General features: G+C 43.8%; 1 protein-coding gene across 1 annotated transcript in view; it reads left to right on the forward strand.

The window, feature by feature from the left end:
* Nucleotides 1–11,295: 11,295 nt before the first annotated feature.
* Nucleotides 11,296–17,003, forward strand: part of NID1 (nidogen 1) — a 46,864-nt gene continuing 41,156 nt past the window's right edge. Inside the window, exon 1 of the mRNA XM_009473218.2 lies at nucleotides 11,296–11,520. Coding sequence (XP_009471493.2) covers nucleotides 11,317–11,520 — 204 coding nt within the window. The 5' untranslated portion in view covers nucleotides 11,296–11,316. The remainder of the gene's footprint in view (nucleotides 11,521–17,003) is intronic.

Genomic DNA, 17,003 nt, shown 5'->3' on the forward strand with positions numbered 1-17,003 from the left:
CTGTGATTGCTGTATGAAAATCTGCTTTATGCTTTAGCACTGCTGCAGGGAGTAAGCTGCAGAAAATAATTACATTTTGGATGAGGCACAGTCCTGTGCTGAGTACTTAAATAACTGAATTGTACTTACTAATATGGAAGAAGCAGAGGGCAGTAGATTTCCCTCAGGAAGAACACAATGCTCTCATTCGTCCAAACACTGTGGCTCATTCTTCAGAAGTTAGATTCCCTCCTCAGATGATAAAAATGTGAATATCAGTACATCCACAAAAAGCAATCATTTTGTTAAAACTTAGATCCAATGTAATACACATTTTTCCCCATTGTTTGTTTTCAATAATGGCATCTCCAAATATTTTCAGGCAATATAAGCTGTGTACACATGGTGAATAGGGGTCTCTAAATGGCAATTTCGTATTGTAGTTAATCGCTCTAAAGGTGGGTGGGATTGCTGGATCGGATCATTGTTTTAAGGGACAAATATATTAAATACATAAATTGCATAAATAAGAATTACTATATTTCAAGGGGAAAAAAAAGAGAAGGAACAGATTTAGATGGTCTTATTTTGGTTAATACTTTTTCTTTCTTAAGTCATTTCCTTAAGTTTAGTGGCCTTACTTGTAAATAAGAATAACCCATGCTGGCAGAACTGTGCTTTGGAAGATCTGTGCTGCTGGAAAACATTCAAATGTTTTTCATGCAGGAAGTTTGAGAGAATCATAAAAGGTTTGCAATTAAAGGAAAACAGACATGAGTTTCTCTGAGAAAGAACTTGAGGAATGAGAACTGCTCAATGAGCCATAAAGTGGGTCAGCCCTAAGATCCCAAAAGGTTAATAAAAACCTCTTCTGGAGAAAGACAAGGAAGGAAACTAGGAAGAACATAACCGGTACAAAGTTAAAGGCCCTTGCAGGGAAAAGATAAAGGAGGAGGATGTTAATGGTGGGTTCAGAGAGCTCAAGGGAGAGAAGACATGACAAGAAAGATCATTCAGGTAGAAGTCCAATAGCGACTGCAGAGCAAGAACAAATAATTACTTGAAAAGGGTTTTGGTAACCTTTCATTTGCAAGTGTAACTTTTTCAATTGTAACAGTCTTGCTGTCTCTCCCCCTTGAAAAACTTACAAATATGCCTCTGACTGCAGATATACAGGTACATCTGTATTGGTAAATGAGAGAGGGCCAGGGATCTGTCATGCACTGGACCCCTGAATATCCAAACTCCTTAAGTGTTTGCTGATTTCCTGCCTGCTCCAAACAGCTATTCCCAAGACAAAGCACAGGAGCAGTCTGGGGAGAGTTTGCTCCAAGGACCGTGCTCAAAAGGCAGTCACAAGCCAGGACCAGACTTGTTCTTGGCCCCATCTAATCTTCCAAAGCTAGCTCAAAGGCTTTGCGACTTCGAATACCTGCACATACCCTCGTGTCACAGGCCGTGGCTTGTGACACGTACCCTGAGTCTTGTGCTGTAACTAAACCGCTGCTGGACTGCATAAGGGTTCACTTCATTTCAGAGACTGTGAACTGCGGGGGGCGGGGGGAAGAAGTGTCCTAGGGCTACAGTAACCCAGCGGAGATCATGGGCTAAATGCTGTGTGGTGTGGACACAGCCAGTGAGATCTAGGGCTTAGCAGTTTGGATACAGTCCCATCCTTGCTGCTTGGCCTCAGGGCTCACACCCTGTCCCTCTTTTAATTGGGAGTGTAGACTACACACAGAGTTTGTTCTCAGCAGCCTCTTGTAGAAAAAAAGAGAGTTCCTGCTTTTCTTGCTCCTACCCTGTCACTTCTCCAATGAATAAGTCATTGCATCAATCCTAGTGTTTGCAAATAATTCATCTTTTTCCCAGGAGCAACACGATTGTTTCTGTGCAGAGTTGCTTTAGTGCAGGTCCTCATGTTTTATTGTTGCTCTGTAACAAAACTGCAGTGTTACATCCTAGGCTAAAACACTAAACTGTGTTTGGGAAGGAATGAGTGGGCCACTGTTTATATTAGTCTGCAGATTCCAAGTGAAGTGGACAACAATATAAGCCCTTGGGTCAGGAAGAATAAATAGCTGTAATTCATGGAATTACTCCTGGATTTTTGGGTCTGGACTGTTTCAAGCCAGGGGAAAGTTCACAGTCTTTACACGTTTTTTTAGAAAAGAGGAGAGAAAAATCTTCTTTCAACATTATATGGTGCATGGTGTGGTACAGCCAACTATATGCATTACGTCAAACTAATTTGAAACCTAATTTATCTCAAAACACACAAATTAGGCCTTCAGATTAAAAATGTACTGTACATTGAACTTATACATGTCTAATCTAAGAATAAATGATTATATTTATAGCACCTCATAGCTACAATTTCAACTCAAGGTACTCGAAATCTTATGAAGAAAAAAAACAAAAAGAAATTTAAAAAATGGTGAAAATACTGAATTGTTACGCACCAGTTTTTACTAGCATTTTGTGTGGAATGATCAGTAGAATTGTCAGTCCAAAATTTTGCCTGTTGGCAGTGTTCTTGGAGTCTAAGATAATGATTCAGCCATCCTCAGGCAAGCTTTTGAGAAGAAACATTTTAGACTTTGAGCACACACGTCCACCGCACTCAGCAAATTATCAAATGGATTTCAGTAACTTTTAGGGAACCTTGGTGTGTGCTGAGTGGGTTCCTGAAGGCAGAAAGCCTTTGGTGTAGCTAACTTTGAACCAGGAGAGGTCAGGAAACACATCATATTTTTTTGGATGGAGAAATTTTCTTTCTTAGTAGACCTTGTCCAACAAAGAAAACATTTACAAGCAACCTCATTAAAGGAGATATTAATACCTAGTGTTCAATCTGGCCAGGCATGGACTTATATAGGGAACTTTATTCTCCCTCTATGCAGGGCTTTTGCAACTATCTCTACATGTAAAGATGAACCACAATCTAATTTTGTGACCATACAGTTAATAAGAATACGTGTTATCTTTATTAAATATTTCTTCCCTTATCCAGTCCTGTTGTAAAAAACAGTAATTAAAATTGTTGGCCTTTGCTGCACCACAGCATCATCTACCCTGAATGAAAATCAGTTTCTCTGTTTTACTTTCAGCTGCTCAAGGTAATGATGTATTCTCCTGGGTGAGTTTCACTAGCTTAGGCAATGGATTCCACTTCAGAAAATCAGTTTCAGAAATAAGTCTTTTTCCTTGTAAAAGAAGTCATCCAATCATGATGAGGGCAAATGAGTTAAGTGTCTTCTCTAAATTGTCATGATATTTAGGCTCATTTGAGAAACCATCTATGCTTTTTCTAAATGACAACTGTTGCGAGGTGTATTATTCTAGCAGGCAGAGAATCTAGGCAGGGCCAGGCTCCATGAAGCTGGGTGCTCTATAGGCACACAAGGAGCAGATGTGAGGTAGTACCTTGGCTGTCACAGAGAGGTTGTGCCGATGTTTCAGACTTTGTTAGCCCTTTTGAATGTTTGTAGAAAAGTTGAGGCTCAGCTTCTCTTGTAATCATTTGTTACTGAATTTCTAGCCACCACTAGCATCAGACCAGTGTTTGGCCTCTCTTTTCCTATTGATTGTCATCTAGAAGCTTTGCTGCTGGGACTCAATGCAACATCTTTTTTGTGTGATCTGTGTACAACTGAAATTCACAGTCATTGCAGTCAAAGTCTGGATCTCAAGTGAAACAGAATACAAAATTTAGCAATGCTTTTGATTTGGGTGCATATTCAATCTGAAGCGATGGTTTAACTTGAGACATACCATCTCATCACCAGACTACAAGGAGATTTATTTTCCCTGTGTGTATTATCTCTGTTCTGAAATCTGACACAGTAAGATATCAGTGGGTCAGAGTAGTTCTTTAGTCTCAGAGTACATAGGAGGTAAAGGATACGTTTTCCATATCTGTCTTCCTGTCCCGTTCAAATTGCTTTTCCACATGCCATTCCCATTGTTTAAAAAAACAATGTTCCTTCATATTGTAATTGTTTTTTGCACATCTGAGAAACTGGTCATACGTTTTGTCTTCCTGTCTCCTGTGTGGTTTTTGAAAGTCTGAAGTCAGGTATTGTCTCTTTGGAGTCTTCTGTTGCACAAAGCTTTTAGATAATAAAAAACCAGTAAGACTTGGAGTAGGTGTAGTAGTTAGTGCTATGCTGAATATTTAAGTAGAAGACTAATTATATACCTTCTTGCCCTGTTACAACTCTCTCTTACTACAGAGAAGTCCTAGTAGTCTTACTGGACTAGAGACTCCATTCTTGAAAGACAACAAGCATTAAGATGTAAGAAGGATATTTTGATAAAATATAAAAAAAGATAAAAAGCATCATATTTTTCATGTGGCTACATGACAGATGAGAGGATTGTAAGGCTGCTTTTTCTATCTAGCCAGTTTCTGTGATGCTGATATTTTTCTGTTCCATTTTCCATCTCATTTTCCCGAAGTTATAAACTGGGATGAAGAGAAGTGTTCATGCTTCTGTATAAGCATAACTTCACTGCATAACTTCCTCCGTGATAATTTTTTTCTGTCCCTTATTAATATAGTTATCAGTTCTAATAACGAGATGTAGGAAATAGATGAAGGTAACCCTAGAAATGTAAACAGTCTCTGTTAGCACTGGATCTGGGAAGGGCCTGAGAGATACTGTTTCTCCCATGCTTCTTGCCCTGCTCCAGGCAGTTACTTATCTGTTACTGCTATGTACCATTATATCACAGCAGTATATCTCTTCTGTACTGACCAGGTCATTGGCCAAGTGTTAACACATCCCCATTCTTGCCCAGCTGTTCTCCCGAACAGGATATGAATTCCCAAGGACCTTGTCCTTTTGTTGCCCTGTAAGATCTCTGCATGAGAGGAAAAGAAGGGATTCTGCAATCTTCTGTACTCTGAACTAGTGCAGAGGGTGAGATACAGTATTGCCCTTCATGTGCATCTCTTCTCAAGAGCATCTAACAGCGCTTCAAAATTAGTCTCTTTCTGTAGAGAGTTCTGCTGCAAAATACACTTTTTTTTTTTAAGTTTTTCATGAGTCTTGTGACCTCCATAGTGATACAGGCTCATGTAGAGTTACAGAAGGAATCTCATCATGTTCCACTCTAATGAACAATGAACATTAAGTTCCAAGACAGAGTGATTTAAATTTATGATGCTCACTCCATGATCTTCCTGCAAGCCTTGCCTTTGCTTGTGACCCTCTGATTCCCATGACCTTGTCTCTCTGAAAAATGCTCCTTCTCAGCAGACCTCAGTCCTATTCTTTCCTGTCATTATCCCAAATGCTCAGTTCTCTCCAGTTTATTACCACATGGTTACTCTGTCCTCTGATGATCCATTCACTAGAATGCTTTGTCATCTTTGGACAGCAAAAGATCATCATGAGGGGCCCAGGGCATTACTTTTCCTTCCTCCAGTCATGGCAGCAAAAGGGACATTAACTCCCTGTTAATAGAACCTGGGGAGGAGCTTGAGAAGGTCAGGAGAGTCACAATATCTGCAGTCCCCTTTTCCAAATCTCCTCACATGCAGGCAGTGGAAGTTTTCAAAGATATGTGTGTGTGTACCTGTGAGCTATTTTGGTCCCGTATGAACAGAGAAACTCAGGCCAAAATCTGTTGGGCTGTCTCGTCCCGTGATCAAATGCGGAATTATTCCTTATGGTCTGTTGTTTAGTAATCCGACCAGCCTAGTGTTGGACTACTCAAAGATTTTGGTCATTCTGCTTCCATTATGTCTAATCTGTGATTTTTCTGAAAATAGACGCCATGGTAAGGAAGCATTTTCTGACACTTGGCTTCATGGCTTCTTTTAGTTATTTTGATCTCCTAGTTATCTGTACTCCTCAAACTCACCCATATAATTCCTCCATCTGTTTGGTAGTACTCTTCAGATATTTGAATTGAAGACACTCCATATCTTTGATGGAAGATGTTAATCAAATCTCCTCCCCATTATCATTTAGCTAAGTACACGTTTGGTTCTTTAACAATTCCTTGTACGTCACTCCTGCTGGTCCTCTGATCTTTTTTATTGTTTCACTTGGAATTCTCTCCAGTGGTGAATTTTCTGTGAGATTTCTGATCTCACAAGTAATCTCTGGAAAAGCAGTGTCATTATATGCCTTTAGAAAATGTCACTTACCTCCTCGTAACACAATAAAGCCTGCTCATTTGTTGTACAAGATCTCAGTGGCTGCTCTGGGGGTGCTCTTGCTTTGTAAACCGCTGTCATATCTGATTTATGATCCATTGAAAATGTGATGTTCTTCTTGGCATTTACTAGCTATGTTCTGGAAGATTTTTCTCGATGGTGTGCTAGCCGGTGATATTCCAGTTTGTATCTGAATACATTTCTTCCTTCTTAAATCTCACTAAAGTCTTTTGTGTTCTCCATTCTGGGTAATGTTAGCAATTAATATCTCCCAATTAATTACATTGTATGTAAGCATGCCTTTCCATCCCTTTTTCAGGTCATTATTCAAGATGCTAGAAAGGACAACTGAAAATATTTTTTCAGTCTTAGAACTAACAATTCTCATTCCTCCTTGCAGTGGGAGCTGCATGCAGGGTAAACTTATTCAACCACAACAGAAACACTGCAATCCTCTTAAGGTAAAAACAGACTAAACAATCACAATGTACTTACTAAAGGGCAAAGGATTTACCATAACATGGCTATTACTCTGTGTTTTCAACATGCAGACGTAGATATTTAACTCTTCAGCCTTCAAATCAATTTCAAATTTACTACAGTAAGTTTCTGGCTTCCCAGTGGTCCTCATCCTCCAAATTCTGGACATAATACTAGGAAATCCTAGTTACTATGTGCCTCGAGGCGAATCCTCTCCTGGCATACCTCGCCCTCCTAGGTGCCCTTACACAATAGGTACAAGGCTCTGGAGCTTGAGGGCCAGGAGTATGAAGATACAGACAGGGATCCATCCAAGGGGTTGACTAGGGGGAACCAGTCATCCCCACGCATTACAATGGCCACTGGTAAGAAAACAAGAAGGGTAATTGTCATAGGCGACTCCCTTCTGAGGGGAACAGAGGGCCCGATATGCCGACCTGACCCATCCCATAGGGAAGTCTGCTGCCTCCCTGGGGCAAGGATAAGAGACATTACTAGGAAGGCTGGTAAAATCGTCCGATTATTATCCACTATTGGTTGTTCAGGTTGGCAGTGATGAGGTAGCTGATAGAGGCACAGAGATGATCAAAAGGGACTTTAGAGAACTGGGGCGATTACTTGAAGGATCAGGAGCGCAGGTAGTGTTTTCCTCCATCCTGTCAGTAGCTGGGAGGCATACGGAAAGGAACAGGAAGACCCATCTCATTAATACATGGCTCAGAGGCTGGTGCCAGCAACGGAATTTTGGGTTTTTCAGTCATGGGACAGTTTACATGGCACCAGGCCTGCTGGAGACAGATGGGGTTCACCTGTTGCAAAGGGGGAAAAGGATTCTGGCTCAGGAGTTAGCAGGCCTCGGTGAGAGAGCTTTAAACTGGATGCGAAGGGGGAAGGGGATAAAACCAGGCTTGCTTGGGATGAGCCTAGGGGTAGCGTGCCTGTGTTAGAGAAGAGATCAATAGCCCAGCTGAAGTGCATTTACCCCAATGCACGCAGCATGAGCAACAAGCAGGAGGAGCTGGAAGCCGTTGCGCGGCAGGAAAACTATGATGTGGTCACCGTCACGGAAACGTGGTGGGATGACTCACGCAACTGGAGTGCTGCAATGGATGGCTACAAGCTCTTTAGAAGGGATAGGCAAGGAAGGAGAGGGGGAGGGGTAGCCTTGTACATTAGAGAGTGTTTTGATTGTCTAGAGCTCAACGAAGGTAATGATAAGGTTGAGTGCTTATGGGTAAAGATCAGAGGGAAGGCTAACAAGGCAGATATCCTGGTGGGAGTCTGTTCTACACCACCCAACCAGGACGAGGAAACAGAAGTATTCTACAAGCAGTTGGCTGAAGTCTCACAATCCCTACCCGTTGTTCTCGTGGGAGACTTCAACTTACCAGATATCTGCTGGAAATACAACACAGCAGAGAGGAAGCAGTCTCGGAGGCTCCTGGAGTGTGTGGGAGATAACTTCCTGACACACCTGGTAAGCGAGCCAACCAGGGGAGGTGCCCCGCTGGACCTGCTGTTCACAAACAGAGAGGGCCTGGTGGGCGATGTGGTGGTCGGAGGCTGCCTTGGGCTCAGTGACCATGAAATGATAAGAGTTTTCAATTCTTGGAGGATTAAGGAAGGGGGTCAGCAAGACCGCTACCCTGGACTTCAGAAGGGCAGACTGGATCGTTTAGGAGTCTGGTTAACAGAGTCCCTTGGGAGGCAGTCCTGAAGGGCAAAGGAGTCCAGGAAGGCTGGACATTATTCAAGGAGGAAGTCTCAAAGGCACAGGAGCAGGCCGTCCCCATGTGCCGCAAGTCGAGCAGGCGGGGGAGAAGACCGGCCTGGCTGAACAGAGAGCTTTGGCTAGAACTCAGGAAAAAAAGGAGAGCCTACCACCTTTGGAAAAAGGGGCAGGCGGCTCAGGGGGACTACAAGGATGTTGTGAGGTTATGCAGGGAGAAGATTAGAAAGGCAAAGGCGCAGCTGGAACTTAAACTGGCCACCGCCATTAAAGATAACAAAAAATGTTTTTACAAATATATCAGCGACAAAAAGAGGGCCAGGGAGAATCTCCATCCTTTGTTGGATGTGGAGGGAAACATCGCCACGAAGGATGAGGAGAAGGCTGAGGTACTTAATGCCTTCTTTGCCTCAGTCTTTAATAGTCAGACTGGTCATCCTCGGGGTTTTCAGGCCCCTGAGGTGGGAGATGGAGATAGGATGCAGAATGAAGCCCGAGTTGTCGAAGAGGTGGCAGTCACCAACCTGCTCCTCCACCTGGATGCTCACGAGTCTATGGGGCTGGACGGGATCCACCCGAGGATACTGAGGGAGCTGGCAGAGGAGCTTGCCAAGCCACTCTCCATCATTTATCAGCAGTCCTGTTCAACCGGGGAGGTCCCGGATGACCAGAAGTTAGCAAATGTGACACCCCTCTACAAGAAGGGTCGGAAGGAGGATCCCGGGAACTACAGGCCTGTCAGTCTGACCTCAGTGCCAGGGAAGGTCATGGAGCAGGTGATCTTGAGTGCTATTACACAGCACATGTGGGACAACCGGGGGGATCAGGCCCAGCCAGCATGGGTTTAGGAAAGGGAGGTCCTGCTTCACTAACCTGGTCTCCTTCTATGACAAGGTGACCCGCTTAGTCTCCATCCCTGGAGGTATTTAAAGAACGGATAGATACGGTGCTTGAAGACATGGTATAGATGGACTTGGCAGTGATATGTTGACGGTTGGACTCGATGATCTTAAGGGTCTTTTCCAACCTTGACGATTCTATGATTCTGTAATTCTATGAAATCATGTGGATCTGACAGGAAGACGTTACCCTCTCAGAATTTTCTTCTTGTTGTGCTTCTATCTTCCTCTTGTTGACGTTGACTCTTGTATTGAGAGAAAATGTGGCTATGGAAAACTTCAGGCCTAACGGAAATGACAATTTTATGTTGTAAATGGGTATATGGGGTTCTGGAGGTGTTACGGGGTTTAATTTAGGCTTCTCTTGGCTATGGATCTGCATTGCACAAGCACATCTTGCCTTTAGGTTCTGCAGGTTTGGAAGTAGGCTTATGCTGGAGAGAGGAGGTTGTAATGGGAGGATGATTTTGTGGTGAAGGCAATTGGTCATTTTCCAGTGTACACATTTAATGTAGGTAAGAAGTTACAGTTTGCTTAACTGCTTGTAGTCTAGGTACCCATTTGTCAAATGAGGAGAAAGATACCTCAGGTATCTTTGTGGATGTGGCTATGCTGAGATACGGTGGTGATCCAGCCAAGAGACTACTTTTGTAGCAGTGGTTAGCCAGATATCCCTGAACCCACCAGTTACTGCCTGAAAACGTGGAGGGAAGTGGCAGGTGAAAGTACAGCAAGAGCTGAATTGTGTGGCGAGAAGACTTGTCTTCCTCCCGGACCGCCACGCCGCTTCTCTGGGTGGCTGTTTTCACTGAAATACAGAAGCCAATTGTAAATAGTTGCTAGTGATAGTAACGGTGATTAGATACACAGATGTGTTTCTCTCTTTTAGGTAGGCATGGTTATAGCTCTACCCTGGAACGTCTTGTGCTCTTGCAATTCGCCAAACGCAAAATTATGTTTTCTTAGCAAAAAAAAATGAGATGTTTAAAGAAAAGTAACAAGCCATGTAAAAAGCATGTGGCTAGTGTTTCAGCTGCCTTTCCTCGGGTGATTTTCTGCTGTAAACATTCTGTGGAAATATCACGGCATACACTTTACTGGACAAGATCTAATCCTTAAACACTGCTGTCTTCACTTGGAAGCTTTAGGAAAAATATGTGAAATGTATCCATTCTTCAGTTGCTTCTGAGTGTTTTTTGGGAGCAGGACTAGGCTATAAAACAAGAAGACATAGTCAGAAAGAATGTATTTAGATATCCCATATTTCTTTTCTGTCTTTCTCATACCATCAGTGAGTTTTCATTCACAGATTTTTTTCTTTTTTTAGTTTTATTTTACGATCCAATCCAGCTTTGACATTGGTGGTGGTAATTTATGAAACACATTCCAGTGTATTTCTTCATTTCCCCCGATAATAAGCACCTGGTGTAAAGTGGTTTCGGCAGGCGGCACAGGGAGCCGGGTTCTCGGCTCCCGCTGAGCTCGGTGCCTGGCTCAGGGCGTCGTTAGCCGCTGGCGCGCTGGTGGAGGCACCGCAGCCGCTGCCGGGACTTTGGGTCCGCGTTTCCCCAGCTAACGCAGGAACCCCACCGGTCCCGGGGGAGAGCCGTCGCTGTGAAAGCCTCTGTCGGGTGCCTACAGCCCCGCACCCATTTCCCTTCTCGAGTTCCTCGCCCCGCAAGCGCCACGGTCTGACCCCGACAGCGGTCCCCAGCGCTCCCGAGGGACCCCCGCGCCCCGCCGTGCCGCGCCGCAGCGAGGGCCGCTTTGCGCTCGCAGGCTGGGAGGCGGCGGGCGAAGCCCCGAGCCGGGAGCGACCCCCCCTCGCTCTGACCCCTGGCTCCGGGCTGTGGGAGCGGCCCCAGGGGGTCCCGCCGGCGGGCGGAGCCGTGGCGGGAGCGCCCCGGGGGGCGGCGAGTCCCGCCCGCCCCCTCGCCCCCCGCGCAGCCATTGGCCGCCGCGACCCCGCCCGGCCCGGCCCGGCCCGGCCCGGCCCGGCCCGGCCCGGCCGCCCGCGCTTATAGCGGCGGGAGGGCGGCGGGGTGCCGGGAGCCGGCGGGATGCGGGCGGCGCGGAGCTGCCCGCGTTGGGCGCTGCTGGCCCTGGCGCTGCCGCTGGCGCTGCCCGCCGAGCGCCTGGCGCTGCTGCCGCACGGCGAGGAGCGCGGCGACGCCGCGCTGGAGCCCGGGGACGATGCGCGCTCGGCGGCGCTGGAGCTGAGCACGGCGCTGCGCTTCTACGGCGCCGCCGTCCGCTCCCTCTACGTGAGTGTGGGGCCGGGGGGGCGCGGGGCCCCGCTCCGGCTGCCCGAGGGTCGGAAGGGCCGTTGGAGGCTCCCCGGGGGGCTTGTCGCCTCTCGCCGCGGTGCCGCCTGGCTTTGGGTGGTGCGTGGAAGGGTCGGGTCGAGTTGTGTGAGGTTGGGTTTCGCGTCGTTGTGTGAGCGCCGTGGTCGGAGGTCGGTGCGAAGAGCTCGACTCTTCCAGTTGTGTTCAGTCAGGTACCGGGCCGCGTAAATTCCCTTCTCACGCTGTGGCTGATGCTGATTCTGTGCGAGGCACGGAGTCTGGGGAGGCGATGCAACAGGCAGTAGGAGGGTAAAGAGAACGTAATCGGTTATCCAGAGTGAGCACCATCTCCAGGCGTTTTCTGTGCTCCCGCATAGGGTGTATGTCCAGTTAAGAAACAACCCTTGTCGTGGTCTATGTTTTGTGTGCTTCAGCATGCTAAAGGCACAAAACTGAAACTATGACTGTCTAGCCAGCAGCCTGACATGGCCAAGACTTCCACTTCTTAGCCCTGAGAGTGCTGTTCTGCTCCTTAATGTCTTGGATGTTCTCAGATGTTCAGTGCTCAAGGGTCTCTTGGGTGGGGGAAATATGCATCCAGAGCGATTGCAGGCTTTGGGCTGCAGGCAGACCTCATCCATGTGTGCCTGCCTCATAGCAGAATCTGCATCCCAGAGTTGTGTGTGCATGTTTATAGCTAGTGGAGGACATTTGGTATATGAAGGTGAGATTGAAAACAGATTGTCTGGAGCAGAGCTGCTCGAAAGTAGCCAGAAAAGAACGTTAAAAATGTCTTCAGGACGCTGCAAGAGTACTGGCTGTTTTACCATTGCCTCTTTTCCCCTGAAGCCTCATCTAAGCTGGCAGTTGAAGATGCTAACTAGCATATTTAGAAAGGTCTTAGTAGGGAAGGCCCAGTGTCTTTAGTGCATTAATCTGATAAGTTAGAACCCACCTCCCTGTCCAGATAAACGAACGTGCTTTAGCACCGTGGGTCAAAGATGCAACTTTGGGGAGTAATCTATATGGAGACACTTGGGAAACTAGACCTCCCTGTGGCCGCAGTCTTTCAAAATTTGATGTAGTTCCCATGTACTTGAGTCCATTTTATGGGTATTCACTGAAGATGTGACATGCTTGCATTACAGCAAATTATATTAGTGCTGCCACGTAAGTTTTCATTGTCCGCGTTGCCCCTATCTAGATAAATCCTGAAATCACATCTGAAATCCAGAATTTTGAGGGGTTCAAGTTATGCCTGTGTGGAAAATGAGTGTTGTTAATGGAAGCTCGCAGTAAAGATGAAGTAATTCACAAGTATGAAGTGGAGTTCAGACTTCAGTTTGACCCTTAGTTCATTGTCTTGTCTTCCATACTCTAAGTGTAGTCACTGATTAGCCAACCCAAGTAAAAAATACACTTTTTGAAGCACGGACATACTCTTTAAAGATAGCAGGCTGTGTATCCAATCACTGAGAATCAAAGATAACAAGTAACGTCTCAGATAAGTGACAGAAAAGGGACAGAGTTTTCAAAGAGCAGTAAATTTGTTAACAACACCAGGTTTCTTTAGTTTAATGATCTCGTTACTTGCCCATGCCATAAAACAGGAATTGTTCTAGTTAGTTTTTGTCCGGAAGAGTACCTGTGTAGAGGCTACTCCAGAATCACTTTTAGAGCTCTTGCAGAATGATTACTCAGTACTAAGGATGGGCGATTTTAATATAGGCAAAGTCTGATAGTGAATGCCATTTCAGTATCAGTCTACATAATATGCAGAGGCTTTTAACTTGCATTTAATCTATCACAAGTATTACAAAACAGAAGCACAGAACAAACTGCATGGGAGCGGGAAAGGAGAAGTATACTTGTTAAATGCACCTTCACAATCCACAGTATGATTGCATATTGTCAGTGAGTACTTACTAAACTCTATGATGTTATTCAGTAAGCAGAATTTACCAAAGTATTGCTAGTTGATAGTAAATATTATCAAGCTGATACAATTAACATGTGGGATCAGTAGAAATACATTATAATACTTAAAGGGATTCCTGGATCAGATTTTGAGTTGTGATGAAATATGTCTTTCTGTATGGTTCATCAGGATAATGTGATAAACTTATCTTAATTTTTGAGTGCTTGATTTTTGCAAGTTTTGCCTTCCATCAGTTGAAAATTTACGTGGGTTCTCTATTTTTATCCAACATTTGAGAAGCTGAGTTGTTTGAGTTAGCTCTACATAAATAAAATGGCAAGGAGTTTTGAGGAACGATTGTTTAGTATCAACTTGTCATAAAATCCCTGGCAACAAAACTTTTTTTCTTTTCATAGACAGAAGAGAGAACTTTTATTTACTACAAGTGGAAACAGACTTTCACGTATTGTAATCTTCAATATGGTGTTTTCCTATGCAAGGTTTATAGCATTGAATCCTATCACCAACCCATACTGATCTATTTGTTTTAATAACACACTCTTATTAAGGCTAAAAAAGCCTAAAGTAAAAAAGTTTACGCTGGGGCTTACTGATGTGGAAAAGCTAAAGGATTAGGGATTACTTCCTTTTAGGGAAGAATCAGAGTCCTTTAAGGCAAGCTTGGATCAATTTGTTAATCGGTACTTTTATTAACTTCCTAAATTAATAGTTGGTCATGTTTATATTAGAAAATTTTGCTGCTTTAAGTCAACTGGCGCTTCATTATACAAATAAATTCATTTTTTCTAAACTCTCTTACTCAAAAGTATTCAAGTCCTCAAAATGCCTAGTAACTGAACAGGGAAAAATACTTCCTTTGTTTGAAACTTTAGTTTTTGTTATATGCACACAGATACACTTTTTCTTTCAATAGAAGTACTTTGTTACTTTCTACTTCCTTCTCCTCACTTGGTTTTTCAGGGTGGACCTATAATAGAGCGTGTGTGATTTGTTCTGCTACGAACCACGAATGTATGTTAACTATGTGTGTAATCCAGAAGTTTAACATGCTAAAAATACATCTGTGTCAGTTCCTGTCAAGTTAAATAGTATTATACCCTAAAAGGAAAGATGTACAGTACCGCTGGTCTTTAGACAACGCCCACCTGAGGCCTTTTTTGTTTTCCCTTTTCCTTTTGACAGCAATGATACTTTAATGAAACCCAGTACTTACCCTGAATTACTTCTCTTTATTTTGGGGTTCACACTTTAACCTATCTGTGTGACCTTAAAGGAACAGGGTAAAGTTAAATCATACTATTCACCATCATTGTCAATATAAATGTATTGTTAAATCTGAAAACTAAAAATATTTTTTCAGTAACGATGAATGTTCTTTCTCTACGCTAAAATTCTCTTTGCAAAGCGAGCAGTTTGTGTATTTATTTTCATTTAATGGCTTGCAAATGTTTTCTGGGTGATACTTGCAACCAAACATTCTCTTAACATTTAAAACTGAACTGTCTCATTTATAAACTACAAACAAATGACAATGGGGTTGGTATTTGTGCATCTCCTTAATAAAATTACTTGTTGCATTTAAGTTTTTAGCAAGATAGGAAATGAATAGTCAGAAGCATGCCCCTAATAGGTGAAAAGAGGAAGGCCAAATGTCAGGTCATTTCTTCTGGTCTCTACTTTGTTCTGTAGTATTAACTAGTCCTGATTGTATTTTCTCTTAATGTTATTTTAGTCTCTGCCATAAATGGGGGACTGTGCAGCCACAAAGTCTGCACACACCAAATCTGACGAAGAGCATGGAATTTGTTTAAAATACTTCAAACACCAGTCATCTCTCACAAGAGGATTTAGAGTGGGACTAGGGGTGCTTGTGTACAAAAAGCGTAAGCAAGGAGAAGGAAGGGAAAAACTTTTAATTTACTTGAAATTTAGTGCTTTAAAGGTGGAGTGCATCTCCTTGCTAAAATGTCTTAATGCCCACCATCTTCCCTACTGTAATCCAGAGGTACAGTATAATTGGTGGCTTTTAATTTTTAGGGTAAGCTTTAGCTTTTCTTTACAGGGATGTGAGGCATTTTCTAGTGTACAAATGTTATAGAAGTTCTGGGAACCATTCCGGACTAGATCTCTGTTGCATGCCTGCCTGCAATTGCACGGTCTAGACTAGGGTAACCCATGCTGTCTTTTTCGTTTCGTATTCCTAAAATTTGTAGTTCACCTTAGGATCTGTGGCCACTGTTAAGTCACAAATGATTAGAGGAAAAACGATCACAATATTCAGCTTTTCCTCCCCCTTTCTAACACAACCTGCATTCCCATCATGCTTGTGCAGATTATTTACTGCTTATGTATCTTAGATATACTGTTCATGCATGAAACCAACTTCCCATTTTTTACAGGATTTTAACTTTTTTAGTATTCTTCACTGTAGCAGCTAATGAAATTATACATCTGCAGACAATACAGTCGGCATATGTCAAGCCATTTGTAAAGTAAATTCTGATATACCATGTGAACTATTTGCTAAGTTTAGCTAATGGTTCGTGCTAACCATTATCCAGTTATATACTAAGCTGATTGACCGCTAGCCTATGGCAAGGGGCATGCTCTGACCCCCTGGGTAGCCTAAGGAGGGTTCAAGGTATATGTGTGTGTGCTATAAACGAAGGGGTGATTTGTAGCACGAGTTCCCATACTACACTTTTTCTGATTTGCTATATGTAGCAGTAGTAATGGTGGTCCAGATTTTAAAGGATGTTGCCAAGACATATTCTTCAAGACAGAGAAATTGTGGGCTGTGCAAGCCTGTCAGGGATGTTGGCTACATGTATGTCATGCTGGTCTCCTTGTTTCCAAATGTCTATAGTAGAAAAGGGGAAGAAAAATTTGGAGACAATGAGAATGATCAGAGACAGGGAACAGCTCTTATATAGGGAGTGAGAGAATAGGCTGGCGGTCTTCATTCTGGAGAAGAATTACATAGGGAGAGAGACTGGGGAGGGTTTGCCTGTATGTCCCAATACAAAAACTAGGGGCCATCAAATGAAGCTGGGACCCAGGCTGAAAACAAACAAAAGTAGGAGAGACCTCAGGGTATGAGTCACAGATCTGTGGATATCCTTTTTAAGGGATTTTGTGGATGCATAAAGTTTGTATGTGTTGAAGAGAAGACTTAACAAATACATGAAGGAGATCCACTGAGGATGAATAAACGGTCAAACCACAGGGAATCCCTTGAGCTGAATGTGGTCAGAGGCTGGTTGGAGGAGTACGTGCACATCCTTCTCTTGTTCTGCTGAATCCGTAAGCTACCAGGTGTGGTTGGGGACAGGCAACTGGGCTAGATGGCCTTGCGATCTGAGTCACGGTGGCCATTCTGACCCTCTTCCAAGCATTCATAAACATTGCGTAACGTAAACATCTTGACTGTGTAAAAAGATCCGGCAGCAGTTGGTTCTTCTTGGACTCACAAGAATCCCTGTGAGTGAGATAAATCTGTGAGAGATTGTAGTTTTAGTTTCAC

The sequence above is a fragment of the Nipponia nippon genome, unplaced genomic scaffold (genome assembly GCF_047370975.1).
Source record: "Nipponia nippon isolate SJK-2023a ecotype South Korea unplaced genomic scaffold, ASM4737097v1 scaffold_4, whole genome shotgun sequence".
In the NCBI taxonomy this organism is placed as follows: Eukaryota; Metazoa; Chordata; class Aves; order Pelecaniformes; family Threskiornithidae; genus Nipponia; species Nipponia nippon.